Source organism: Spermophilus citellus (assembly GCF_964194105.1).
Source record: "Spermophilus citellus genome assembly, chromosome: 15".
Classification (NCBI taxonomy): Eukaryota; Metazoa; Chordata; class Mammalia; order Rodentia; family Sciuridae; genus Spermophilus; species Spermophilus citellus.
The window spans coordinates 19,296,587-19,324,459 of NC_138195.1; the positions used below are offsets into that span (position 1 = coordinate 19,296,587).

Consider the following 27,873-nt stretch of genomic DNA (forward strand, 5'->3'; position numbering starts at 1 on the left):
CAGAATGGTGGGATGTTTATCCACCTGTCAAAAATGTAACCTCCTCTCCACCCCAGTCTGATGGTTTGTGTTACACTTATTCCTGTCTCTTTTTCATCATATGCTCCAACCCCAGCTTGGTGACCCTGTCCCAGCTCCTAGGGCATCCTTGCATTAATAAACTTTTTTGATTTTAACCTATAACCAGTCACAGCAGCTCAACAAGAAGAGCCCCATTATGTGACAACAGACTGTTTTCTGAAATACATCTAGGCCAGAGGCAGGCAGGAGGAGACAAGATAGGAATTGGCCCTTGACATGTATCCCCCAGAAAGGGAGAGGCCCAAGTGATATTCTGGAGGCAGCACAGAAGGCTCTCAACCCATAGCCTTAGAGGGGAGACCAGGCCTGACTCTGTCATTTACTCACCATTTGACCTTGGAGAAGCCCCAAATGTCCTGGGTAAAATGAAGGTGATGGCAGTCCCTGTCTGGTAGGTCTTTCATGGAACAAGGACTGTAGGAAACAATCAAAATAGCTGCCAAGACAATTACCCAGTGGATGACGGAGGGACTTGGTAATGCCATGGTCCATTATCTTGGCCCAAGTGGATTGAAAATACTGAGACCCATGGGAAGAGTTCAGCCTCATCCCACCCAGAGAGAGCTTGATACCCACCTGAGGCCACCATCATCTGTATCCACAGGCTCTTCCAGGTCTTCCCATTCACTGTCACTCTCATGGGACCCTTCCAGAAGCAAAGACTCTGGGAGAGGGCCCCAAGAACAGAACTGTGGCAAGGGAATGGTCCCTGAATCTGCCTCCAGACAGTCTGCACAGGGCAGCTCGTTTTCGAATACAGAGTTGATCGTCAGGTACTGTTCATCCTCTGAGGTGGGGGAAGGGCTTTCAGGTGGATAATGTCCGTCACATTCCTCATCATCCCTATTCAGTTCAGGACTAGAAAACAGAAATGGGTGTCCTTCCAGTCTCAGTCAGAAATTCCTCACCCTGCTTCCTCTTGCCTTGCAGGAAGCGCACCATGATGTGCCACGTGAGACCCAGCTAGACTTCAAACAGCTCCTGCAGGAGACTGCTCTGGGTACCAGAAAGCAATCACAGAATGAGGCATGGCACCTGTGCTGGAGTAGCATCGGTTTAAGACCAAAGAGCAGCAAACAAATGATACAGTCTGCATAGTAAGTGCAATGGTAGAAGCAGCTGAGAGTGTTTCATGAGCAGGGGACAGCCACACGGGACTTGACAGAGGGCAGAGCATTGAGAGCAGCACTATGACTCAGTTCTAGGATCAACTTTTGACACAGTAAACAGAGTTTATTACTTTCTCTGGAACTTTAATATTCTCATTGCAAAAACTGGAAAGTCAACAAATTTATAGGATTGTTAGGATGCTTAAATTAAATAATTCTGGCATATATCTTCCATGGATCCTGGCACAGGGAGAGTTTTCAGTCAGTGAAAGATGCTATTATTACAACTATTATGATGATTATGATTTCAGCAGAGGGATTATATGGAAGAGCCAACAAAGGAGACTGGGAGTGACTCAAGCAGGGGAACTTCAAAGCACTTTCTGCATATATGAGGTCCTTTTCTGACTGCTGAATAAAAGTGCCTATTTCAAGAGGCAGCCAGCTGAAGTGACATTTACTCCCTGTCTTAGAAGGACATAGGAAGCAGAAAAGCAGTAAAACTCATTATCTGATGTTGCAGACTCAACGGTGAAAGAATGAGCCTTCCAGGGACTACCTCAATATTGCCACACATGCCTGATTAGAAAGAACAGTCCAGGCAGACAGCAGGGAACTTTGCACAACACTGCAGACATTCAGAGAAGGTGCTCAGAAAATATCTGTTGCAAGTCTGGTTAGAGAGGATGAGAAGGAAAATCTAAGAGAAAAGCATAGAGATTTAATTTGTTTGTTAATTTGTTTCACCAAGTACACAAATCCTCTTTTCTCAGCCTCCTTCCCCAATAGGTTGGCTTTGTTATGTGTCCCTTCCCTCCCACATTGACTCTTTTAAAATCAGCTGTAGTACTTACCAATGGCTACAAACCCCGAACACCCAGAAAGGATCTGTCACAACCTGATTTTGCTGTGAAAAGGACATCATTTCTGCTCATAGAAGCTACAGGGCATGTGTGGCAGTGAATTCCATGTAAATGCATGCACACTTGTGTATATAGAAAAGAAACCGTATTTTGCACAGACTAAAGAGAAACGTTCATTTTCAAGGGAACCAAAAGCTTTCATTTTCTTTTTGGTTTTGGTACTAGGAATTAAACCCCTGGGCCCCTTTACCAATGAACTACATCCCCAATCTTCTTTATTTTTAAGAGAGGGTCTCCCCTAAGTTGCTGAGGCTGGCCTCAAACTTGGGATCCTCCTGCCTCAGCCTCTCTAGTTGCTGGGATTACAGGAGTATGCCTGGCTGAGAAAAAAAATGCTGGAGGATGGGATGAGGAAGAAAAGTAAAAATTGCTGAATGTGTGGAGGAAAAAAATGTTTTCAAAACTTAAAAATAGTAGTCCGAATCACTTATAAATATAAGAACATCCAGGAAAATTAGACCGCTGCCCATGCTGGCCCAGGCCAAACTCCCCACCCTGAGGGGGCACGAAGCTGCTGCCCACCAGCCATTAGAGCCTTCTGAAAGTCCATACCACACCTTTACCATCTTTCTTGCTCTATCCCTTCTGATAAGGAGTCTAGCTTTGATTTGAGGCTCCAGCTTCTGTTCCTGCCTAGACATAGACCTAGAAGGCTATCAACCTTTCCAGATAGGTCTTGGTGGTCCCCATGGAGAGATCCTAGTCCTCATTTCACTGTAAGTTATGAAGAAATATAGCCGTTGCTTCCACTCTTCTGCACACACTCAAGCTACTCTTGCAGATCTGACCTTGAACTCCACCATGGGCATGGGAAAGGGTGAACAAGGAAAGAAGAGGCACAAAAAGGCCGGTATGTGCCCCAAGGTGGAGCCTATTGCTTAGAAAGGGCAAGACTTGGAGATCTGAGGAATTTGATAAAGACAGTAGAGCAAGGCCAGGTGTTTTGGCAGGTGGACAGACCAGGTACAGGGTCAGAGTTCTTCATTGGGGCCTGAAGCCAGTTTAAGACCTCCAGGGAGAATGTAACAGGACTCCCATGAAGCAACGGAAGGGGTCAATGTGTTCAGAGTTCTCTGCTCACCCCCAGGTATATTTAGTGAACTTGAGTGCTCCTACCTTTGTTCCTGTCTACCAAGCTATCCAAAAGGAGTCTTTGATAGATACATGGTACCTAAAAGAAGAGCTGGAGATCCACCCTGGTCTCCCTCTGCCCAACCATCTCTCTTCCATGCAAGCAGACAGGGTCCCACCAAAATCCTGCAGCTCTTTAGCAGCTATTTCTATGAATAAGAACCCTAATATAGCTCTGAGGTCAGTTAAATTATTCTGGAGATTCAGCTCATGATAGGTTATTTGCAGAGATAAAACACCAAGCCCAGTTTCCATAGACAGATGATGTTCTTCAAAGATCTGGATTACCAAAATCATCTCCATCTTTGAGGAAGACAAATTAGAAGATAGCATTTCAGATTTGAAATAAGAAACTATTACAATATAATTGTTCTACTTACTTGTGGTTAATCTTACAAAAAGTTAAATTTTGTATCTCTTCATGTAAACTTCAGCCTTTTCTCTCGCTTTTTCTTTAGCTTTCCAGTATTGGGTCTGATTCGCATGTCCTGTTAGCCCTAGTGATGCTCTGGGTCTTCGCTCCTTTAACAGGAGGTCAGGTTTGCAATGTCTCTAAGACATCAAGTAGAGAGGTCTAATGGAGTGCTGTATTTGAAGCTCAAATGATAAATTTGAGACGGAGATCAATATTTTGGAGTTGTCAGAGAGGTATGTATTCGTGGGAGGGGGTCTTGTAAGTGCTGAGAGCCTGCTATGGGCTCCGCTCTGTTAGACTACTGCTGGTCCTAGCGGGACTTGTGCCACACTCACTCCCCTCAATCACACTCTCATTGAAGTGTAGGCATGATAGCCCTGCTCTGTTCATTGGCTGATTCATCCCCCAAAAGCTACTCTTGTCACAGCTGCCCTGGCAGCTCCTTGAGCCTGCTAATTATTCTTTACTATTCCAAGAGCAGTGCCCTCTCACAGAAGGCATTGTAGAGTCACTTTGGGTTCATTTCAAGGACTTCTGCTTTATTTTGCATTTCATTCATTCATTCATTTAGCAATACTGGGGACTGAATTCAGGGGTGCTCTACAACTGAGCTATATCTCCAGGCCTTTATTCACAGAGTCTCACTAAGTTGACAAAGTTGGCCTCAAACTTATTATCCTCCTGCCTCTGCCTTCCAATTTTCTGGGATCACAGGTATATGCCACTGTACCTGGCTTTTTTTTTCTTTTTTGCTTCTTAAATGGTCATAAAAATTTATTATTTTACAAAATGGCATTTGCTCAACTTACATGCATTTTACTTACAGCAATTCAACTACATGTGCTACATGAGAGAGAGAGGAAAGAGAGAGAAAAAGAGAACCTCAAACATTTTGCTGTGTCTAACTCCTCACCCAATGAGTGTAAGCCCTGAAGTACACATTGAGTGGGAGAAGGGAATCCTCCATGTCCGAGGTTCAGTCTCAGTTCCTATAGCCCACGATTTGAAGATACATAGTCCGCATAGAATATGGCCCACAGATGCAAGCCTCCAGACTGCATTGGGCTCAAACAAAGAAGTGTTCTGCTCCCACACTAAGGAAGCACATAACATCATATCTTCCAAAGTGATATTCAAGGGCAAAATAACTTAATGTGATTTTCACCTTATGTCCAAACCTTAGAAACTAACCCTGAATAATATGCAGATGTGTGAGGGGAGGGGTGGGACTGTGGGGATGGAAAGGACAGTAGAATGAGACAGACATGATTACCTTATATACATGTATGATTACACTACTGGAGTGATTCTGCACCATGTACAGACAAAGGAATGAGAAGTTGTGCTCCATTTGTGTACTATATGTCAAAATGCATTCTATTGTCATGTATAACTAATTAGAACAATTTTTTAAAAAGATGCAAATGCTTCCCCAGCCAAGCCCTGCCCCTAATAGGCACAGAATCCCTACAATTCTCTGTGAAAATGAACTGCACTGCTTTCTGATGTTGTGCTTACAAAGATCCATGACTACATGATAAAAATCTCTGAACACAGAATGAAGAGAACAAAGAAGGAAAAATGAAATCTAATCTTTTTTGTGACATTCTGAGTTTTCTGAGGTGCTGGAAGGCATCTGGGGTTAAGAAGTAGCCACCCAGTAGATGGTAAGTTCTGGTAGTTTGCAGGGAATTTCAATTTATAAGGCCTGTCTTTTAGTTAGAAAGGGAAAGAATACAGACTTGTGCTGAGTCCCTACTCTGTGCCAAGTACTGTGATGTGTGATTTCTTTTGATCTGCACATGTCCTGTGCAATGGTTGTGATCTTTTTTCATAATGGGGACGCCTCCAGCTCAGGGCCGTCACCTCTCCAGGTACACTAGTAAGTGGTAAAACTAAAACCAAGATATGTGATCTAGAAGTTTATGCTTTTTTGTTGTAAACTGCAGAAAATTTGACCCATAGATACCAGAAACAAAGAGGCAGTTGGCCTGGCACAGCCATATCAAAACTGAAGATATTTCTAAGTGGATCCACAAAGAACCACAATCTTATTTTGGAATTTTTAATTCCCATCCTTCTCAGGAGTTGAAAGAACTGCCTTGTGATTGCTGGGCTTGTGCCACACTTTCATTCCGGTAGGGGGCAGTCACTAGCTATTTGTGCATTAAATGTGAGCTAATATACTGTTGGAGGAAAAGCTGTCATGATTTGAGTTTTTCTTTCAGAGAGGAGAAAAGGTTCCTGGGGGGGGGGGGGGACGAAAATAAGAAAAAAATAAAGCCAGAACCATCACCAAGAGGCAAGTGCAAGGAGAAGGTGAGGGCCACGGAGGAAGCAGTGCTGACCACACTGAGGCTGCGTGGACCACGTGGGCCAGGGCAATCAGCAAAGGGTGGAAACCAAGTGAGTGCAGAGGCTCTACTAGAACACTCTGGACACGCATTCGGGACTCTTGTGTGATTCTAAAAAGGCAACCCCCTCTAAGAGTGACAGATTTTGGACATCTGGTATGCCCTTGTAAGCAGGGACAGAAAGCCAAATTTAATCAGAAAAACAAAATAATATGATGTTTCTTGCAAAAAATAAAATTAAATTAATGAGAAAAGGATAAGAGGAGATGAGTGTCAGAGAATTTTCAAGTAGAAGAAATAAAGAAATAGATTTCATCTTGATAAAATGAAGCACTTTGTGATCAACAACTCTATGATATTCAAATGGGTCACTTCAAGAGGTAACCAGTCCTGCATTCCTGGAGATATTCAAACAAAAGCTGGGTCCCGTTCTTGTGGAGTGTTACAGAACAGATTCTAACAAGGAGAATGAGTTTAGGTTAGATCATCTTTATATGGAACAATCTGATATTCTATGACACTGTGAATCAAGTATTGACTGTTTACCTAGTAATTAGTTTGAAAATAGCATTTTTAGTAACTATCAACTATACTGGATTAAGGGCACATGGTAATTCTATGTCTGGGCTTGCATGTAAATCCAGAACTACTTTAGAAACCAGATGACAGGGTTTATCACCCCAAATTATCTGGATATAAGATTTTTAATAATTCAAAATAGTAGCCCCATGCCTATGGGAGGTAGAATTCTTATATGTCCTACAAGAGCATGTTAATGATTGTCCTTGGATATATCTCCACAGGTTATTCTTTTTATGATTTTATCAATTACTACCTAGAAAGCAATTGTAAGGAACTGTAAATACACATGGGTTTATATGTTCATTATCAAATAATTGAAACTAGTATCACTGATTAATGTGCTTGCCCACCCTGTTCTACTTTGCAAGCTAGCTAGGTTTTGTTTGGCTGACACACTGTTCTTTAAAAGATTGCATCAGGTTGCTTTGAGGGAATGTGCGCCTGGACCCTGTTTTTCACATCTCTCATAAGGCTTAATTGTATGCTTATTGCTGCTTCATACAGTGGAGCCTCAATATACATAGGGGGTTGGTTTCAGAGCGCCACCCCCCAATTAGATGCCCAAATCCCCAGATGTTGGAGCCCCTTATACAAAATGTAGTAGATATCTGTGCATAGCCTACACATCCTTCCACATATTTAAATCATCTCTAGATTTTTCATAATATCTAACTCAGTGGAAATGTTACGTAAATAGTTGTTACCATACTATTTAAGGAATAATGACAAAAAAAAAAATCTGTGTATGTTCAGTACAAATGCAATTTTTACAAATATTTGCAGTCTATAGTTGGTTGAATCCACAATGCAGAACCCACACATATGAAGGGCTGACTATTCTTCATATCAGCAGCTAGTCCTATTTATCTACTCGTGTCTCTCATCTAGGATGACCATAAATTAGAGCAATTTAATCTCAATGCATTTATATAGTGTCAAACACAAACTACTGCTCTTTGCTATTTGCCTGTTGGGTGCATAGGCATTGAGTTGGCAAACACCTAGAAGCCGTAACTGGCCCCTTGCATTTGTACTCCACTCTCTGCTTCTAGCAAGTTCCCTAGAACTTTGGGTATATAATAAATACTTATCTAACTAAAGATGTATTTCGTGAGAACAGTAGTAAATTACAAATATTTACAGATGGATAGGAACAAAAATGACTGCTAACATGAAAATTTCACTCTGTGAAGATGTAGATGTATTTTTTAAAGGTGGTGTGGATAATAAAGAATTATATTGCAAGAACTTCTTACTACTATTAGAGGCTTTAAAAGGCTATGAATGGTATAAGACAAAGTTTTGCGAAAACCCGAGGCTGCCTTCTGTGTTCTCCAGGACATACTGGGGACAATCTTGGTCTAGGTGGGTTGTTTCCCCCAAAGCTCACAAGCTGTGGTTACAAAAACTGTGCTCCTCTTCTTTCTGCTTCCCTTCCAAATGTCTAGAACAATACTGGACACAATAAGCGTCTGAGCCTACACAATAAGCACCTGAGCCTAGTAACTGATTGCTTGATTATAATGAAATGCATGCAATTTACAAAATGTCTGTAAATGTCATTAGTCTTACCTTCCAAGTCTCCTGATATCACACACAGAATAGCAATTTTGCCTCAAATCATTTTCCAATGAGGTAGCCAATATTGGTGGCTCCATTTCTTGGTGAAGTTTACATAAATGAGGATGGGACTCCAGAGGACGTGTCAAGGACCCAGCCCATAGTTTCTCTCTGTCTTGGCCTCCTTGTGCCTCACTGGTGGCCTTGTAAAAAGACTCTGGCCTGAGATCCAGGCCTTCCCCTGCATCCAGGGAGGCACTGTCCCTCCATCTGTCCTCTTGGTCCAGGCTGGGGCTGTGTTCTGAGTTAGTACATGTTGCCCTGGTGAGTTCTTTGTCTGCTGAGAGTGCAGATATCTATTAAAAGAAATGCTAATGATTACTGGCTCCATAGTGCACACTGAGCAAACTCTAAAACTTGCCTCTTTGAGAAATAAAAGGCTTTTTTTCATGCTTGTAGATCAGAGCAGTTAAAAGATAGACCTTGAGGTTAGACCCCCTCCATCAAGATCCAAGCTTTCCCACTTACTCCTCCTGACCCACAGCAACACACTCAGTCCTATCCCTAGCACCTTAGTGTAGGTACAGTGAAAACTCTCAATAAATATGAGCTCTGATTATTTTGTAATGAGAAATTCATTACACACACACACACACACACACACACACACACACACACACACCACTTTATCCATGGCTTCATTTTCAGTTGCTAGAGTTTAAAAATATCAAATAGAAAATACTAGAAATAAATAATTCATAACTTTTAAAGTGCACACCATTCTCAATAGGATGATGAAATCTCAAACTATTCTGCTCCATCCTGCCCAAGCCATGAATCATCTCTGTCCTGTGTATCCATGCTGTATACATTACCTGCCCATTAGTTACTCAGTAGCTATCTTGGTCACAGATCAACTATTAGAGTACTGTAGTGCTTCTGTTCAAATAACCCTTACTTTACTTAATACTGGCCAAAAGGCACAAGAGTAGTGATGCAAAAAGGCATAAAAGATGGAAGGACAGATTAACTCTGGTACTATGTGGCAATGCTGCAGGTCATATGGGGGGATGGGATATACAGAAGTTGGCACTATACATGGTTTTAGGCATCCCTTGGGGGTTTTGAAACATATCTCTTCTGAAGAAGGGATACTACAGTATTTGCAATATTTAGACAAAATGAAAATAGGAGAAAAACTTTTTAAAAATGTGACATTTTATCTTACTTTCCAATAAGAAAAGAGTTTTCTCTGCCTTCTAGCATGAGGCTCTTTCTTGGGTCTCAACCCCTCTACTCCAATCATGACTTGATCCACCTCTATTGCTTGCACCTCTGTTGGCTTTTTAGGTTCTTATTTTGAAAACCTGCTATGACTTGTTACCACTACTCAACCTTCTATAGAAAGACAGTCTGTGTTTCTAGAAGACCATGCATAGCACAACCTTCTGAGTTATTTGATTCTAGCCACATTCATGGCCTTTGAGCTATTTTACAACTCTATGAATAAATGTGTTGTTTTTTGAAATCTCTCTTGAATCAATGTTAACTTCTGCCTAGTTTCTTCCTTGAATGAGTTAAAGAAAATCTTTAACAGGTGCTCATGTTTATAACTGTATGACAGTCATGACTTCACCTTTGCCTGAAAATTAGATCAGCATTTCTAATCCATAATCTCCATCCCAGTGGCTGAGCTCACAGCACTGTCCTCACCCCTACCACCCTACCCCTGAGGGTTCCCTGCCCTTCTGACTGTCTATATCCCCAAATGAGAGGTGCACATTTATTAATTATAAATTAGAAACACTGTAACATGGATAGACTTGCACACATTATAATGGATGTACCAAAAATTAAAACAGATGAGAAAAAATGAAAAGAAAGAACAGTTATCACAGTTTTGTATTCTTTGGGGGGACCTTCAAGATCTTTTTAACCCTCGCTCTCCTTCCTGTTCCCAGTCCTCAGACACTCTCTCCCGCAGTCCTTCCACTCTTCAAGGCTTCTATCACCATCACTCCTCCTCCCACCGCCATGCTCTCACTTTTCCTTTGACTCTGCCTAGAGTCAAAGGACTCTACCCCATTTTTGCTCCCACAAAACCAAAGAACTCCCCTATGCTCCTTCCTCTCATCCCTCTCCACCTCCATCTCTAGGAAAAGTGCATGTAGAAGTCCACTCCACTCCACCTGCAGATAATTCATCTAAATTCCAGTTTCTAGTGAAATGACTCGTGGACCTCACAGGTGCTTCTAAGCCTCTGACCATGCTAATGTGAGATGTGTGACTGCAGATGACAAATGGGCACTCAAGACTTCTGGTCCCTTCCTCCTATTGGAAGGTTCCTTACTTATTTACTCTACATACATGGGGTTTGCTGTCAACTGCACCCTTGTGTGGTTCTCCTAGCACTTCTCAGGCCTTCTTCTCAGTCTCATTTGCTGCCTCATCTTTCAGTGTTGAGGCCTGGTGCTGACTTCTCAGTCCTCTTCTTGACTTTCCTAATGTTGTCTCCACCATTTTAAGCCATTCTGTGATGGCTATATGCTAACAATTCCAAATTCAGTTTTTCCAGTCCTGACCTCATACTTATGTGCCATAAACTCCTGTTTAATAGACCTCTTCATTTGATATGCTATAAATATCTTTTTTACCCACATTTTTAATTGGTGCCTTATGGTCATATATACTGATGCTACTTGTTTTTACATATTTGTATATGCACACAATATAATAATGTAATTTAGCCAATATTACTCCCCATCCATTTTTCCCCTCCCTCCCACTATAAACATCTTTATAGGCTACCAAAAACTGATTTTTATACAATGTCAGGAACTACTGCTGAACTCCTTCAGCCAAAGTTAGGCCCCCTCCCTGGATCAGCCCACATCCCACTGCTGGTTAAAGCAGAGTGAAATTCAGGATAGATCTAAGGGGATCACTGAGGCCCGTTTTTGCAGCTGCACCATATTGACCTCTTCCTCACAGATGATGTCCCAGAGGGAAGGACCCATAAACCTCCTGCACTCAAATACCTGCCTAAGAGTTTGTTTCCTAGGACTCTACAGGGGACAGAGCAATGGGGAATTTCACATTAGCTTGCCCACAAAATCAGATATTTGATCATACACCAGTCTAGTTATTGCTGTGAGGATATTTTTCAGATGTGTTTAACATTTAAATCTGTAGAATTTGAGTAAAATAGATTACCCTCCATAATGTGGAGCTTCATCCAATCAGATGAAGGCATTGAGAGTAAAGGTCACCTCCTGCCCCTACCCTGATAAAAGGGACTTCTGCCTCCAGACTCTCCTGGAGCTGGACTTCTACATGCACTCTTCCCTGCGGCCCCAGCCCGTTTTGGCTGGCCCTGTAGAATTTGGGCTGGACAGCCACCAACATTCCAATCCCTTAAAATAAATGTCTTTCTTTCTTGCATGTGTGTGTGTGTGTGTGTGTGTGTGTGTGTGTGTGTGTGAGAGAGAGAGAGAGAGAGAGAGAGAGAGAGAGAGAGAGAGAGATGTATGTGTGTGTGGTACTGTTTCTCTAACATAAGCATCAAGGTAAAAATTTTGACTTTCCCTGATTCCAGTGGCTCTTTTCTTTGTACTAGATCACACAAGCCTTAGGAGAACCTCCTGCTTTCCTGCTTTAGGAGGGCAGGCATACATCCTATTTTCCACTTAATTCCTTATTTATGTGTATTCTCTTTGTTTCTTCCTCCATTCTCTGATGATCAGTCTACCAAAAAGCTTGTCCTTAGAAGGTTCCCGGCCAAAGTCTAAATGTATAAACATGTACAAGAAGACCTCAGCATCGTGAGAAGCAGAAGCAGAAGGAGGAAGGAGACTCACTGATGCTTGTGAGCTACTTATTTTCTTCCCCCAATGGAAGGAGGTGGTGGTGAATCCTCTTACAATAGTAGTGTGCTTCTTAGGACCACCATACAGGGAAAAGACTTTCTGACCAGGTAACTTTGGGAGCCAGGTAAAGAGAGTAGAGTCCACAGCATCTTACCTGCCATCCCTGCTCCATCTCAGGCAGCACACCTGGAGGGGGTCGGCAAAGGAGGAGTGTGACTTCCTGTGGTGCCCCTCGCAGTAAATGGAGCACCTCCTATGAGAAACCCAGAGTCACAGTCAGATTTGGGGCTGGAATCTCTAGGGACCTTCTCTATATTCCCCACTATGACTGGAGGGCTACCGCTTCCCCAACTTTGATCTGTTTCATGGCTCCAGAGAAGTCTGAAGAACACCACTGTGGGCCTGACGTCTCAAAGGGCAAGAAGACAAGGACAGTGGCTGTGGGGCCCACAAGGGCAATGCACAGAGGCTAGGCTGGGACTAGCCCCACTACCTAGACTTCCAGAGCATGACACTGGCTCTGAGCTTCCTGCCATGGCTTGCTGGGACCCTGAGAACCTCTCACCTGTAATACTGCAATGGCCCACTTTGATTCCTGCCTTCTCCAGCGTCTCCCACCTGCCTTCCTCTGAATGGCCCAAGCAGTCTTCCCCAAATGCAGAAATGGCCAAGTTTTCCTGCTACTGTACCACCTCCCTGGCTTGTCCCAAACACAGAGCACACTGTTCTCCTCTGCCACTGCCTCTCTCCCCAGCTAATTCTCCATATTCTTTCTCCCCTCTCCACCCACATCCTAAGCTCCCACCATGCTGGACCTATGCTCTAAGCCACCTACACCCTGCCCATGACACAAGGATGTTAATAGCCCCTATTTCCTATGGAGGCTAGGATTTGTCAGTCTCCTAGTACTATTAGCATTTTAGGCTGAATAATTCTGGAGGGTTTTATTTGGGAGGGGGTTTGCAGTACTGGGGAGTCAAGTGGGTCATTCTTTGCTGAGACACGTGTCCTATATATTGAATGATGTTTAGCAGCATCTCTGGTTTCTAGTCACAGGATGCCAGCACCACCTGTCACTTGTGATAATTATAAACATCTCTGTGTGAGGCCAAATATCCCCTGAGAGACAAATGCATTTCTGCTTAAGACCCAATGATCCAGATGTTCCACGGCCTCCCACATCAGCCACCTAGGACTTCCACAGGATGCTCTTCTTCCCTGGAGAAGTTGAAACAGCACAACAGCACGGGCTTTCAACTCTCACAACTCTTTTTTATTTTATTTTATTTTATTTTATTTGTACTAGTAGGGAATGAACCCAGAGGCACTACTGAGGCCAGCCTTGAATTTGCAATCCTCCTGCCTCAGTCTCCCAAGTTCCTGGGAGTAAAGACTTGTGCCACTGTGCCCAGATATGCCCTTTATTTTCTGTAGTCGTTTTTGTTTCCTGAGCTGTCCCATTTCCACCTGATCTCTGAGACTATATGAACTCCCCCCCGCGCCCCCCCCCCCCGTCTTCAGTCTCTCTCAGAGTACAGGTTTCAGTCAGAGGATGGATGAATGAAGGTGAGACCTCCCCACCTAAGCACACACTGCTCTGCAGACTCCACACCCCTCCTGGCCCCTCCCAGAGCTGATCTCCACTTTCTACCTTCCTACTCTGAGCTCCTGGAACCCACTTGTGTGGGCTGCATGAGGCTCCCTGTTGGACTCAACCCAAGGAGCACAGGCAGAGACTAGGGACAGGGAGGAGAGGGAGGTCAATGTTGGTTCTTAACTTCCTCTCCATGGGGTTGCCGCAAGATGGTTCCTTCCCTCCGCTAACGTTGTGCCAGTGAGTCCCCTTCACCCACTCTGGCAGTTTCTGGGCTTAGGTAATTGCTCCTTCCCCATCCCCTTTGGGCTTGGGAGAGTGGGAAATGTACCCCACTATGACGAGCCCTAGTCCCCAGTCTGCTACACTCTCCCCCAACTTCCCAACAACCTGCCCACACATTATTAAACTCTCCACAAATGACTCCATTTTCTCCGTTCCTTGCAGGACCCTGATTAACTTAGACAACATTTGATTGAGATTTATGGTATGGGAATTAAGAAAAATCCTCTTTTCTGTCTCATTCTCTCTCTCTCTCTCTCTCTCTCTCTCTCTCTCTCTCTCTTTCTAATTCCATTTTATCACAGGCAGGATAATCAGTGTTATTTGTCAAAAACTATAAATTCAGGGGAAGAGAGCAGAAAGGGACCCACTCTAGTCCCTCCAGTCTCACACACGGTTCCAGAATTTCATGTTCAGTTTCACCGATGAACCTAATGAGAAGCAAGGCTTCCTTAAGGTCAGAGATTTAGAAACTGAGACAGAAAATTAAATGTGGGAACGCTTTCTGTGTGATCAGTCCAGGCTCTAGGTGTGAATTTCAAGAGCCTGAGTACTCCCTGCAGGGGTGGCGTTGGGGTACTGAAAGAAGAATGGCTGATGTCAGCTGCACACATGACTGTGGTCCTCAGGGCCCCAGCACCTGGAAGACAAGGCCTTCTGTGGGCCTTCCATTGACTGCCAGGATAATGTCACCAACTGCGATGGCCCCATGTTCCTCAGCTGGTTGCCCTGGAAAGAGCCGCTTGATCCTCACGAGATCATTCTTGAGGTGGCTGCAGTTTTCTCTCTCCATCTGCACAAAACTGAATCCCAAACCATTGATATTCTTTTTCAGTTTGACTTCAAACTTAAGACCTGCATTTGAAACATTGATAGAAATAAATCTTCCAGTAGGTTATAATTGATAAGCTTCAAAATGCAAATTGTCAAGGTAATGAATTATTTCTGACTTGCATTAAAAGATTTCACATGCTAATTTTCATGACAGAGTCTATTATGCCTATTATAGACCAGTGCTGCCCAATAGAGATGTAATATGAGCTCAAATATAAACCACAGTGTCATTTAAAGCTTTCAAATAGATACATTAAGAAAAAAGTAAGCAGGGACGGCGGTGTACACCTGTAATCTCAGTGGCTCAGGAGGCTGAGGCAGGAGGATTGCAAGTTCACATTCAGCCTCAGCAATTCAGCAAGGCCTTAAGCAATTTAGAGAGACCCTGTCTCAAAATAAAACAAGAAAAGGTCTGGATATATGGCTCAGTGGTTAAGCACCTCTGGGTTCAATCCCTGGTTCCAAAAACATGTAAAAGGAAACAGATATAATTAAAATCTTAATCATATATTTTATTCAACTCAATATAAATGATCCTCAATTTATGATGGGATTACATCCTGATAAACCCCTTATAAACTGAAAATATCAAAAGTAACCTACAGTGCATCCTAGCTGAACAGCACATCACTCAGCAGAACATCCATTGTTTCCCCTCCTGAGCATGGCAGCTGTCTACCATCTCCAGAGATGATCGCCTGCATATCTTGCATGACCAACCCCAGAAAAGGTCAAACTTCAAAGCTGAGGATATAGTTTCTACTGAATGCTGCTTTTGCACTATAGTAAAGTTGAAAAATTGTAAGTGAAGCCATCAAAAGTTAGGTACCATCTGCACATCTAAAATATTATCATTTCAACATATAATCAATATGAAAAAATATTAATGAGATATTTTGCATTCTTCTTATGAACTAAGTCTTCAAAACCCAGTATGTATTTTATCTATTTGATTAGGCCAAATAGCCTAATAGCCTAATAGCCTAATGCCATGTGTGGCTCAATAGTCACAATGGCAAGTGGTTAGCATATTGGACAGTGCCATTGAATGGACAATGCAATTATAGATAACCAACAAATAAATATAATGATATAATTTGTATTTGAATCAAATAAACATTATTCCTTTGTAACCCTACTTGTGTTTTAGTATGCTCAATACTAAATTTTGTGTAATTAGGTCATGGGGACAATTATAGTCAACTCTGAGGATGTTTTAGTTGCACTTGTATTTGGTTGAATGGACTGACCATATGACAAAACAGTCACTCCTGAACACCAAAGATAGATACAACCCTGGACATCTAGGGAGTATGGCAGCAAAAGAAGTCCCTGGGCTACCTCCTGTCAACCTTCACCAACTGAGCTGGCATCAATGAACAAAAGGACAGAGCCTCAATTTGTAAATGTCAGTTGGGGCAAGAATGCAAGTGGCTGAAGCCATAGAGTGGAGACATGTGACACAGCAGATTCTACTATCACCATTTGAGCCTCCTTGGCTCAGTGTGTAGTCAGTTTTTCAAAGGTCCCCATTGAGGTGTGCGAAAAAATAAGAAAAGGGGAAATACTTTGTTTAAGGAGAAGTGTTCATCCTGCAGCCACCACATTACTCAACCCTATGACTACCTACATCCAGTCTGTCTCACACCTTCTGCAGGTATGTCCAAGATCTCTGTGCAAGGCCTGGGATACGGCTAACTCTAAATCATGACATCATAGGAAAATAAACATTTTCAATTTAGCAGGAAACAAAATCAGAAGATGGGCAATTATGCCCTTCTATACTGATCATGGAATTGCTTTTCAAAATGATGTTTCTAATAAGGCTAGTTTCCTGAACACCCTCATCTCCCAACCTGCCTCATAAGTCCTCAGATAACTCTGTTACAAATGCCTTAGCTGGAATGCATGTATTTGAAAACACATGACCCTTCCATTGCAATTTCATCCATAAATACTTAAACATTAATATTCAGACAGCTGATCAGAAAACTGAGGAATGCTTGGGAGCAGAATTATGCCTGGTAATCATTTTGGAACAATACATTTGTTTTCTAGAAACATGTCCCATCAGCTCTGCTGATGATCATGATCTGCATTCCTGGCAGGTTTTTTTTTTTTTTTTTTCAGAATCCAGAGGAAGTCTTCCTATCTTTCCCTTTTGACTCGACAATTCAAAAGCAGTACGTGATGACATGACAATAGTAACACTCAATTCTCTTTCCTCTTACCATCTGTCACCGAGACACAGCTCACAGGCCTGCCAGGCAGGGCTGTTACCAAGGAAACAGCCGCATGTTCATCTCCCATCCTGTCATTAGCAGAAGGACACTGCTGCGCAGTCCTGGGGCCTCTTCTCTCTAACACCAGTCTTACAACCTAGAAGGATGGGTGGACAAACTCAATTTGTACTTCAAATGGCAACCAGGAGGCACTCCCTTCACCAAAAAAAAATTTTTTTAATTTTCTGATATTCCCAATGAGCTGTTTCATTTGAATCTCAAATCAAAGTCTTCAATGTAGCCTCTTTGTAGTATCCAGACCTCTATTTCCAAGTGCTGATTAGATTCATGCACCTGGAAATAACACATGTACCTCCCTGTTGGCATTTTTAGTGCCATACTCATCTTCCTTCACTTACTCATCCTCTCTGCGCCCTCCTTGTCCTTTCTCAAATATTCCTCCCCTTTGCTTGGCTCTCATAACATGCAGCCATCTCTCCATTAACCTCGCAGGGGCTACACTTAGTGTGGTACTGCTTTCCCTCTTCTGCCTCCAAAGACCTATCTGGATTTAAGGCTTGTGCAAACAATGTCTCTACTGCCCCTCCTCCATTCCTTCTCCACTGCTAATGCCCAGCTAGACTGCGGCAAGCTCCCACTAACTTGACTTACTGGACCCTATCTTCATTCCTTTTGGTCCACCCCCATCATGGCTACTGGTAGATTGTTATAAGACAAACTGAACTGAACATGGAACACTCTAGAATAAAAGTCTCCAAGCCAAGTACGGTGGCACACTCCTGGAGCAGCTGTGGAGGCTGAGACAGCAGGCTTGCAAGTTCAAAGCCAGCCTTGGCAATAGCAAGGTGCTAAGGAACTCAGTGAGACTCTGTCTCTAAATAAAATACAAAAAAGGGCTGGAGATGTGGCTCAGTGGTTGAGTGCCCCTGAGTTCAATCCGAGAACCCCCTACTCACAAAAAAATGTCTCCAGTGTCTCCCATCACCTAAAACCCAAACACATCAGATGGCATCTGGACCTATGTCAATATTCCCTCCCGCTTTCCTTCTGGTTTGATTTCCCATCCTTTTCCCCCACAGCACTATATACCTTTGTTACCTGTTACCTTGTTGCCAGCAAGTCAGCCAAGTGCCCTCTCTAACCATGTTCATTAGCAAAAGTCTAAAGAACAGAGGTTGCTAATAAATGATAACTGTTTTCAAGATATGTCAGCCAAGGTCACCAAGACAAGTAAATTTGACCATGAACCAGATGATTGGTTTGGGAAAGGAAGCTAAAAGAAAGCAGAGCTCCACCTAGCAGTTTTCTGCAAAGGCTCCCAGGAATCCTTTCCGTCTCAGTTACCAAAAAAGGGTGATGCCAGCTCTGTGGCTCAGGACAGGATAGCAATGAAAGACTCAGCATAGGACAAATCATAGCATGGGAACATGGAGACACTGCCTGGGAACAATAGGGGTAAGGAGTATACAGATGAATACTTCCTGCTCTTGGCATTCAGAATTTCTTTAGCATTGTGGAGACAAGAATCCCAGGACAGCCTAGCCCAGGTCCTAGTGGATAGAAACAGGATGATGGGGAAGGGCATAAACCAGGAGGCTGGGATCATCATGGGCAAAGGCAGGGAAGAGAGGAGGCCTGAGAGTAGGTGGATGCACTCACTGGTCAACAGGATTGAAGCAGGCATGGGGGACTGAGCCAGAGCCAAGCTGGAGAAGCTGCTTCACCCCACTGACTCTGTTCACCATCTGATTTCTAAATCTAGACAAGGAACCATACTCTCTTCAAGCTATTTACAGTGGATGAGTTTTTCTGCTTGGAAACATCTGTCTGCTATCTCCTGAGTTTCAACATCCTCAGCGAAAAGTGATGATAAGAGAAAGAAGTAAAAAGAAAAAAGTTGACAAGGAAAAAAGTCTCTTGCTAACCCCCTGGCTGCGTCTCTCACACCCAGAGGAAACTGCAGCTTCTCATGTTGTCCAGAAAAGCTCCAGAAGTAAAGGAAAACCCCTGGCAAGGGTACACTCACCTGCCCAGGACCCTTGAGATATTGTACAGCCTGCTTGTGGGTGAGGCCACACAGACTTATTCCATCCACCTGCAGGAGTCGGTCACCTGGGAAAGGGACATATGTCATGTCCTAGACCTCTGGGGATACAGAAAGGACCCTTCCGCAAGGCACCTGCCCTGAATCCTCTATGCAGCTTCAAGAAGTGGGACAGCACAGAGCTGCCATGAAGTCAGCATGAATCCTGCCTCGGCCTGAGAATCAGCGGCCTCTCTGAATACCTCACCCCTCCTTCTGAGGGATGTAACAGATCAATGATATGAAAGCCTTTCTATTATTGGCTCATAGGATGTTTGAGCCAGCTCTGTTCAACCTTAACCTTTCTCCTGTTTTCCTGTGAAACCATTTTTGAAAGTATTTCAAAGTTGCTCAGGGATAATATTTATATCCCCAGAAACTTTTTTTTTTTTTAGTTTTCAGAAAAGTCAGGGAGACATGGTCAATGTTGGAGACACTGAAATTCAAGGGGAAATGGAGATAAGTAAGATCTTAAATGCCTTTTTTATCTCAACTCTGGCAGTTTGGAAAAATAATAAAAACAACTGCCTTCCTTCAGAGCAATGAGACCTGAGGCAGGGCAGAGAGAAGACTCACTAAGTCCCCCCCCCCCAAGTATTAAAGTGTCTTAGGAGGGATGCAAATGCCCACACTGTCTTCACATGTCTTCACATGAATCCTGCTCTGGAAATTCCTGCAGACCAGGAGAGAACATTTACTGTTTTCCCATACTAAAGTGGAGTCACCAATGATAGCTCTGTTCTCCCAGAGAAGCGCTATTCTCTCCTGTGAAGGCCAGCAATAAGAGTCTTTTAAATCTCCTATTTTATATCACCTCGTGCTTCCCAATGTGTCACTACAAACATTAACCCCCCCACACACACACACCCTCTGCTAGCCTATCACATGAGGTAAGGAAACTGAAATCCTCTCCTTTGAAGGTAAGAAAATTGAACCCTAGAGAGACAATGGTCTGCAGGAATTTCCAGAGCAGGAGTGGGGTGAGGCCTGAGGCTGACCCTCCCTGGCCCAGACCACAGAGCTCCCAGCATGACTCCATCCCTCACCCTGAAGGATCTGTCCTTCCTTGGCAGCTGGACCTCCAGGAATAATGGATTTCACGTAGATTCCTCCATAGAGCACATTTGTGTTAGTACCACCCTGAAAAACAAGGAAGAACTCATCCCCTATCTGCCCCTCTTGGGGGTCCTCCCCTATCTCCCTAATGAAGGAAGCCCCTTTGTGCCCCACCATCTATCATTGCCTCATCTCCTTTCAATGTTCTCTTCTATATTCACCCATGTAGCCTATATTCTCCACTGAGCAATAAGGTCAGGTGTTTGCCTGGAATATAACAATATGAGCAGAGTGAGGAAGCCAACCTCAGCCCAGCCCAGCAAACACACATGGGAGGTGCTTCGCAACTGGTCATGTGGATACACAGTATCTCTTCAGGTAATAACCAACATAGGTGGATTTGCCTGCAGATTTATGACTGGCACATTCTGTGTGATTGTGTGTTTGTAGATATAAATATAGAATGAAACTACTCCATATTCTGTAACTTTTTTAAACAATAAATTATGAACATTCTATAGGTCCAATTATCAAGATCTAACTGTCTTTCCCTTCTGATTTACTTAATGCTTGCAGACATATGAGACAGAATTTTTGTCAATGAGATTGTATATTTTCTTAGTTTTTTAGTGCCTCCCAACCCCACTACAGAAAACATACTAATAGCTGGCAATAACTGGGAATATTTCTATATATCCTTCTGTACTTTTGTGTTCATATAATCATATAGAAAAGATTAAAGAAAAGTCTGACTACGCTTCAAGATGGACACCTGAGCCTGTCAGCTAAATGACCCTGCTTGGACTGAATTGTCACCCTGTGTGGCACTATTGGAAGATGGTGGAAACTTTGAAAGGTGGGCCTAATTAGAGGTCTTTAGGTTTGGGCAAGTATATCCTCAGAGGGGATTGTAAAATTCTATTGTTTTCTTCTCTCTTTCATTTCCCAGCCATGAGTTAAGAGGTTTTGCTCCACTATGTGCTAGCCCAAAAGAAAAGGGAAAATCGGTCATGGATTGAAATCTTTAAAACTGTGAGCTAAAACAAACCATTTCTTTTTATTAGTTGATTATCTCAGGTATTTACTAGAGTAACAGAAAACTGCCCAACTCTAAGATCTGGTGGAATTTAATTGAAATTAAGTCAAGACTCCTTTGAAATTAGGCTTCCAACATTGCTCATGCAAAACCTTAAGGCAACCAACTAACAAGAAGGAGCTGAGTGGGATCTTAATTAGAATAAGATGTACTCCATGTTTCTATAAATATGTCAAAGTAGTAGTAATAGACTCTACTGTCATATATAACTAAAAAGAGCCAATTTTTTAAAATGTAGGAATGAAGGGGCTCCCAACCCACCTCATGAGCCAGCCACAGTCTCTCCCAGTCTCACCTCGCTTGGTGGACTTCTGCCTTTTTTTCCTCTATCTAGCCCCTTCAGTTCCTTTAGAAAGACTTATTGAACTTGCATGAGGGTGATGAAGTTCTCTCTTCCTAGTCAAACAGTTACTTCTGCTTCATTTCAAACTACTATTTGGTGGCCTTTGTTTCTTACTAATAAATACAGACAAATGTACACTCATCTAGGTTACATACTACACAAAAAGGGAGCTCATATGAACATTTCTCTACATCTTGACTTCTTGCTGAATAGGGACCTTATGGAAGTCTTCCCATGTAGCTGGAGCTAGCACTGATTCATTTATTTTAAGCACAGGCAGCCTTTCCTCAATTGATCTCTAGTCATTTTTCCCCAGAGTTTTTGTCAGCGTAAGCAATACTGTATTCAACATCTTCACGTATACGGGCTTACTTAGTGGAATTCTGATTTCTATTTCTATGGGCTCAAGGATATGCGCATTTTTCATTACAGAGATGCTGCCAGATTGCATCCCAATGTGAATGTGCATATAATTATCCATATTCTACCAGCTTTGTAAGACAGTCCCCTTTTTCTACATCCTATCAGCTATATTTAGACAAGTTGAAAGTTGCAAAGTTTCATTTTAATTTAATTTATATTCCTGTGACTTCTCATGGATTTGACTGTTTTTCATTTGTTTAATGGCTCTTCAGATTTGAATGAGACATTTCAATAATTATTTTTGCAATTAAGTTTCTCCAAAGAAAATCAAACTTTCTTCATCAGCCAAAAGAAATCACCAACCTCTTCTTAGTATCGATGTGTGTGTGTGTGTGTGTGTGTATGTGTGTGTAAATGAATAATCTAAAATTTAGCAAGTTTTTCAGATGTGAAATAGCTATGTTTTGTGTCTGATAAAAGTACTACCCCAAACCAAGAATAAATTGACCATATTTGGTAGCAGCCTGCTCACTCCCTATGAATTCATGAGCCTTATTTCTTGATGTTTTACTTGATTCCTTAAAATTACCTTCTGACAAATTTATTGCAGGTTGATGGTTCAGCAATCCAGGGATCTTGGGTGTTCAGAATTACCATGTAGGAAAGTAAAGAATGCCTACTCTATTCACCTATCTTTTGGTTTCTTTTGGAATATGACATTTCTTTACCTGCTGGAAAATCTCATTCCATATTCAGTCAACAATTAAAATCAACAATGGCATTGCTCAAATCCAGACCCATTCCAAGGTCTACAGGTAATGAGTTATTTTCAGTGCTCAGTAACAATAGCAGTACCTTCCGATCCCTGACCTGTGAGTTTTTTTCACCTTTGTGTGCACTATTCCCAGTCCCTTGGGTGATCAAGATTATGGTTCTGCTAGAGCTCAGAAGTCAAATGCAAAATGTCAGTCTGGCCCTTGGAGGATGGAGATCAAGGCTCTACTGTGATCCTGCTCAGGATGTCCGTGGATTTCATCACTCACCATTGGCCTGTATCACTCACCATTGGCATATGGGAAGTAGATGAATCAAGCCCCACCAAAGCTCTATAGGGAGCCCTTTTTAACTGTACTCCAAACCCTCCTAACATCTCTTACAGTCACGCTGAATCCAAGTGTTCCATCTTCTTTAACCAGCTCCACAAAGTAGATTCTATCAGTATTGGTTTCTGAAGGTGATGGAGGACAAGAAGAGCCCTGTCCCAAACAAAGAAACAGAAGAAAATAAGGCATGAGGCACCTGCTGTGTCTATGCAGAAGGTTCCTCTTATCTATCACCAGTTGCCAGGAATAGGCAGAATTATATCCAGAAAGAGCATGAGCTTCCAGCCTGGAAACAGGGACTCATCTACAGCACTGTCAGTTCCTCCCCATGTGACTTTAGCCAAGTCTCCCAGATTCTCCAGCTTCCATTTCCCATTCCATAGAACTGGTGGTGACAAGGACTTAAAAATCAGCATACTACAATGGCATAGCCACATCAATGTTTCTAGCAGCTCAATTTACAATAGCTAAACTATGGAAACAACCTAGATGCCCTTCGACAGATGATTGGATAAATAAAATGTGGTACATATACACAATGGAATTCTCTCAGCCATACATAAGAATAAAATTATGGCATTTGCAGATAAATGGATGGAACTAGAGAATATCATGCTAAGTGAAATAAGCCAATCCCCAAAAAAACCAAAAGCCGAATGTTTTCTCTGATAAGCAACTGCTGATCCATAGCGGGGTGGGAAGATAGGGAAGAATGAAGGAACTTTCCTTTGTGTAGAAGGGAGTGAGGAGAGGGGTGGGGCTATGGGAAACATAGTAGAATGAGACAGACATGATTACCCTGTATACATGTATGATTACATCCCTGGAGTGACTCTGCACCATATACAGCCAGAGGAATGAGAAGTTGTGCTCCATTTGTGTACAGTGTGTCAAAATGCATTCTACTGCAAAATTAATTAATTAATTAAAAAGGATAAATACAATCAGCTTAAAAAATAACTGTTGGGTGAGATCCCCTCCTGTAACTGACTACAAATATGCGCAATACATGGCAAGGACTCAATAAATGTAAGCTCCTTCCTGTTTCCCCTCATTGTGCAATACCTGCTAGAACTGAAGTTATTGAGGCACTTTTTGAAAGCCTCACTCATGATACCAGCCAAGCCTCACATATGATACCAATGACCTCACGAGGAGGTCATTTAATCATTCCTAGCAATAGTGGCCATGTTGGATCCTCAGTAGACCACAGCTGAATGCTTCAGGAAATAGAAAAATGATTGTTCCATATAGCAGGCATTTTGCTTGGTATGTTACAATAACTCTGTAAGACTTGTTCATTCATCCAATCATGCAACAAGATTTACTGAACACCTATTTTATCCCAAAATCCTATGGTTTAAATGTCCTCTCCAAAACTCCTGAAATGTTTTTTTTTTTATATATTCTTACTTGTAGATGGACACAATACCTTTATTTTATTTATTTATTTTTATGTGGTGCCGAGAATTGAACCCAGTGCCTCATACAAGTTAGGCAAGTGCTCTATCACTGAGCCACAACCCCAGCCCCCAAACTCTTAAAATTTAATTGCCATTATAATATAGAAATACCTTAAGGGGTGTTAGGTCATAATGGCACAATCCTCATGGATAAATTATTGTGGGGGTGAATAGTTATAAAAAGAGAAAATTTGTCTCCCTTTTTTCTCTCACTCTTTCTTCCTTATGTTCATATTTGCTCTCTCACCATGTGGTGCCTTCCCCCATATTGTGACTCAGCAAGAAGACCCTTACCAGATGCAGCCCCTCAATCTTGGGCTTTCCAGTCTCCAGAACCATGAACCAAATAAACTTGTATTGTTTATAATTTACCTAGTCTGTGTTATTTTGATAAAGCAACAGGAAATGGACTAAGACACAGGTACTGCATAAGTTTCTGGAGAGATGGCAGTGATAAGCAAACCTGCTCAAAGAAACTAAGAAGAAGAAGCCGAGCACCAGGGACAAGAAACAGAGGAGGCTGTTACCACCCCTGAGCCTGGGGCAAGAGGAAAGTGGGTAATAGAACCTAGAGAGTCCTTCTGGGGCCCAGACTGCCTGATAGGAGCTGTGCTCATCAGTTGTAGTGACAGCAACCCTGTGTCAGCACAGGGAGAGTAACAAGCCTGTCCTAACCTGTTCCCCAACTGCAGGATCCTGCCAGGGCTGCTTCTGGGCAGAACCAACCAAAGAGAAAGATGACATGGTCTGTTCACATTAGTTGCAAGGGACCCAGAGCAGAAGGCAAAAAGTGGGTCTGGAGAGGCCAAGGTGGACTTTCCCACCCAGTGTTCAAGTAGGCAGCCAGAGGATGGCTGAACATGTCACTCATATGACAAAACCAGGCTTCAAGATCTTCCTCCATGCAATAAAATTTACTGAGCACCTATTTTATGGGATAGTGGTCAAGACCAAAGTCACTTTGCTGCCAGCTTGAAAGCCAATTAGAAGCCAAGATATTGAGATACCCATGTTTTTCCCTCGGCAGCAATCAATTTGCTCATGTTGTTATTACCATGAGTAATTATAATTAGTAATTAGGGACACTCTAATGTCCAAAATGAACCCTGTCACCAGACACTGTGTCAGGAACTCAGCATAGTTTTCAACATATATTCAGTGCAGGCATTTAGGATCAAAGGGGTTAAGTAACCTCCAACTAACTACCTGACATGGTACCTGGAGAGCACAGGACTCATGAGCTGGGCTAGACTCCACAATCTATTCTCTTTCCTCTAAGTCTAGAAAAAGAAGCAAGGGGATGATCACCTTTAATGGCAGAGAGGGAAGCTGAGGCATTGAGCTCTGTAACTGAGCCACTTTCAGCTCTCCAATAGTTCTGTCTTGGTCCTGTGTACATGATGATAGATTTCCCTGGTTTCCCTGGTTGCTCAGGATGTTGGTAGAGAAGACCCCAGTGCTATTCTTTTCTTCACAGGGGTTATTTCCACAAACACCTATAAAAGCAAGCCAACAAGAAATCAGCAGCTTGAAAAGGCTGGCATCTCAGCATCATCTCTATATGGGCCACCCAGTTGTTCTTCAGTGACAGAAAGAACTTTAACAGTTGCAAGAAATCATGTGAATTTAGCACCTTATAAAGGATGTTGCATTTAGAACAGAGAAAGGGAAGATTCTGTATGTGATTCGGAAACCTATAAAAAGGTCACTTGTGTGACCCAACTATGAAAATATAGGTCCAAGGAAAGTGAATAATGACAACTTGCCTTTGTTAAAATCTTGTCACCAAATGGGGTGAGAGGGGAAAGAGAAGAGTCAGATCTTTCCATTCTCTCAACAAGCCACTGAGAAGATATCATCCCAGTTCAAACATGAGAAAAGAGAGTCAAAAGAAATAAGTAGCTTCCTCCCCAATCCCATGACTGGTATGGGGAACTGCTCAGCCTCTCCCAAGACCCCACTGTGATCAGCATGTGATTCAAACATCATTTTTTGGTGGGGGGGGGAATTTGGTAATAACCATACTGTGGGTTCCTGTGGGTAAAAACTAGAACACTCATTCCTGTTTATCCCAAGTCTAAACCTTGACCTGGCACATAACAGAGAAAAGAACATGAGGCAGAGAATCAATTGTAAACCTTGGACAAGGCAGTTACCACTTCTGGACCTCAATTTCCTTTTATCTAAAATGAAGATAAGCCAGGAGCAATGGTACATGCCTATAACCCCAGCAACTCTGGAGGCTAAGTCAGGAGGATCTCAAGTTCAAAGCCAGCTTCAGCAACTTAGTGAGGCACTAAGCAACTTCACGAGACCCTGTCTTTAAATAAAAATATTTTTTAAAAGGCTGGGGATAATGGTTAAGCACCCCAGGGTTTAATCCCCAGTACCAAAAAAGTAAAATGAAACAAATTAAGTAAAATGGAGACAATATCAATAATGTTGTAAGGTTTTGATGTTAAGAGATTATATAAAAAGATTGCATATATATATAGATATACTCTAATATACATGCATATATAGCATATATATAAAAACAATCAATTTTTTAATGTTAACATTAACTACTCAACAAACATGCAGGAAGGCATAATGGTTTAAGTTTCTTTAGATCTCAATATATAAATATATGGATATATTCACTAGTTTGATACAGACTCATTAACACCCAGGTAAATGCCCAAACTCCTATATTAAATGAACTTCATTTAATGAATATGTGCATGCATTGTGTGTTGCTAGAAGTTGAACCCAGGGCCTTGCACATGCTAGGCAAGCACTAGGCCACTTGGCCACACCCTCAGCCCCAGTGAACTTGGTTTTGAGTCATTCAAATCTAAAGGTACTCAGTAGGTAACAAGGCAGGACACCATTCCAAAATGCAATATTCCTGGACATTTCATTCATAATCCACTGTTGCATCCTTCTGGTAATATTGTGACCATCTGTTCATTTTCTTCCACACCCTCCATGAGAAATGAGAATGTGACTTATGACTGAACTGAAAAGCCAAGTTGTGCAACTTGTGTCCTCTCTGATAGAAATATGAGCTAGGAGCCCTTCTGTGGATAATAAAAACTCAACTTATTATGACCCTGATGGCTGCTCATAATGGGATGTTATCTATTGGCCAATGATCTCCAATTTAAACTGGCTACCTCAACAGATGTTTAATTAGATAAAAATTCATAGCAGTCAAGACTGTGCCCAGGGAGGTGCAGCCAGGGTCACTATAGAAACCTTTTCCTCCAGTGATAGTCCAGCTGTAGAAGGAACCCCAACTGTGTCAAATGGCCACGTTCTCAACAGGTGACTGAGGCCCAAGGTGAGAGTCTGTGTAATAGGGAAACCCATGTCTGGAATTCTAAGATGATGCAGACTTTGGGTGTCAA

General features: G+C 42.4%; 1 protein-coding gene across 1 annotated transcript in view; it reads right to left on the reverse strand.

Moving 5' to 3' along the window:
- Positions 1 to 1,841: 1,841 nt before the first annotated feature.
- Positions 1,842 to 27,873, reverse strand: part of FRMPD2 (FERM and PDZ domain containing 2) — a gene marked incomplete at both ends in the record, with an annotated part of 94,985 nt that continues 68,953 nt past the window's right edge. The window contains 9 exons of the mRNA XM_081268635.1: positions 1,842 to 1,890; positions 8,168 to 8,511; positions 12,176 to 12,274; positions 14,538 to 14,752; positions 16,963 to 17,110; positions 19,001 to 19,086; positions 20,104 to 20,197; positions 23,073 to 23,171; positions 25,790 to 25,977. Of these exons, the coding sequence (XP_081124761.1) occupies positions 1,842 to 1,890; positions 8,168 to 8,511; positions 12,176 to 12,274; positions 14,538 to 14,752; positions 16,963 to 17,110; positions 19,001 to 19,086; positions 20,104 to 20,197; positions 23,073 to 23,171; positions 25,790 to 25,977 (1,322 nt within the window). The remainder of the gene's footprint in view (positions 1,891 to 8,167; positions 8,512 to 12,175; positions 12,275 to 14,537; positions 14,753 to 16,962; positions 17,111 to 19,000; positions 19,087 to 20,103; positions 20,198 to 23,072; positions 23,172 to 25,789; positions 25,978 to 27,873) is intronic.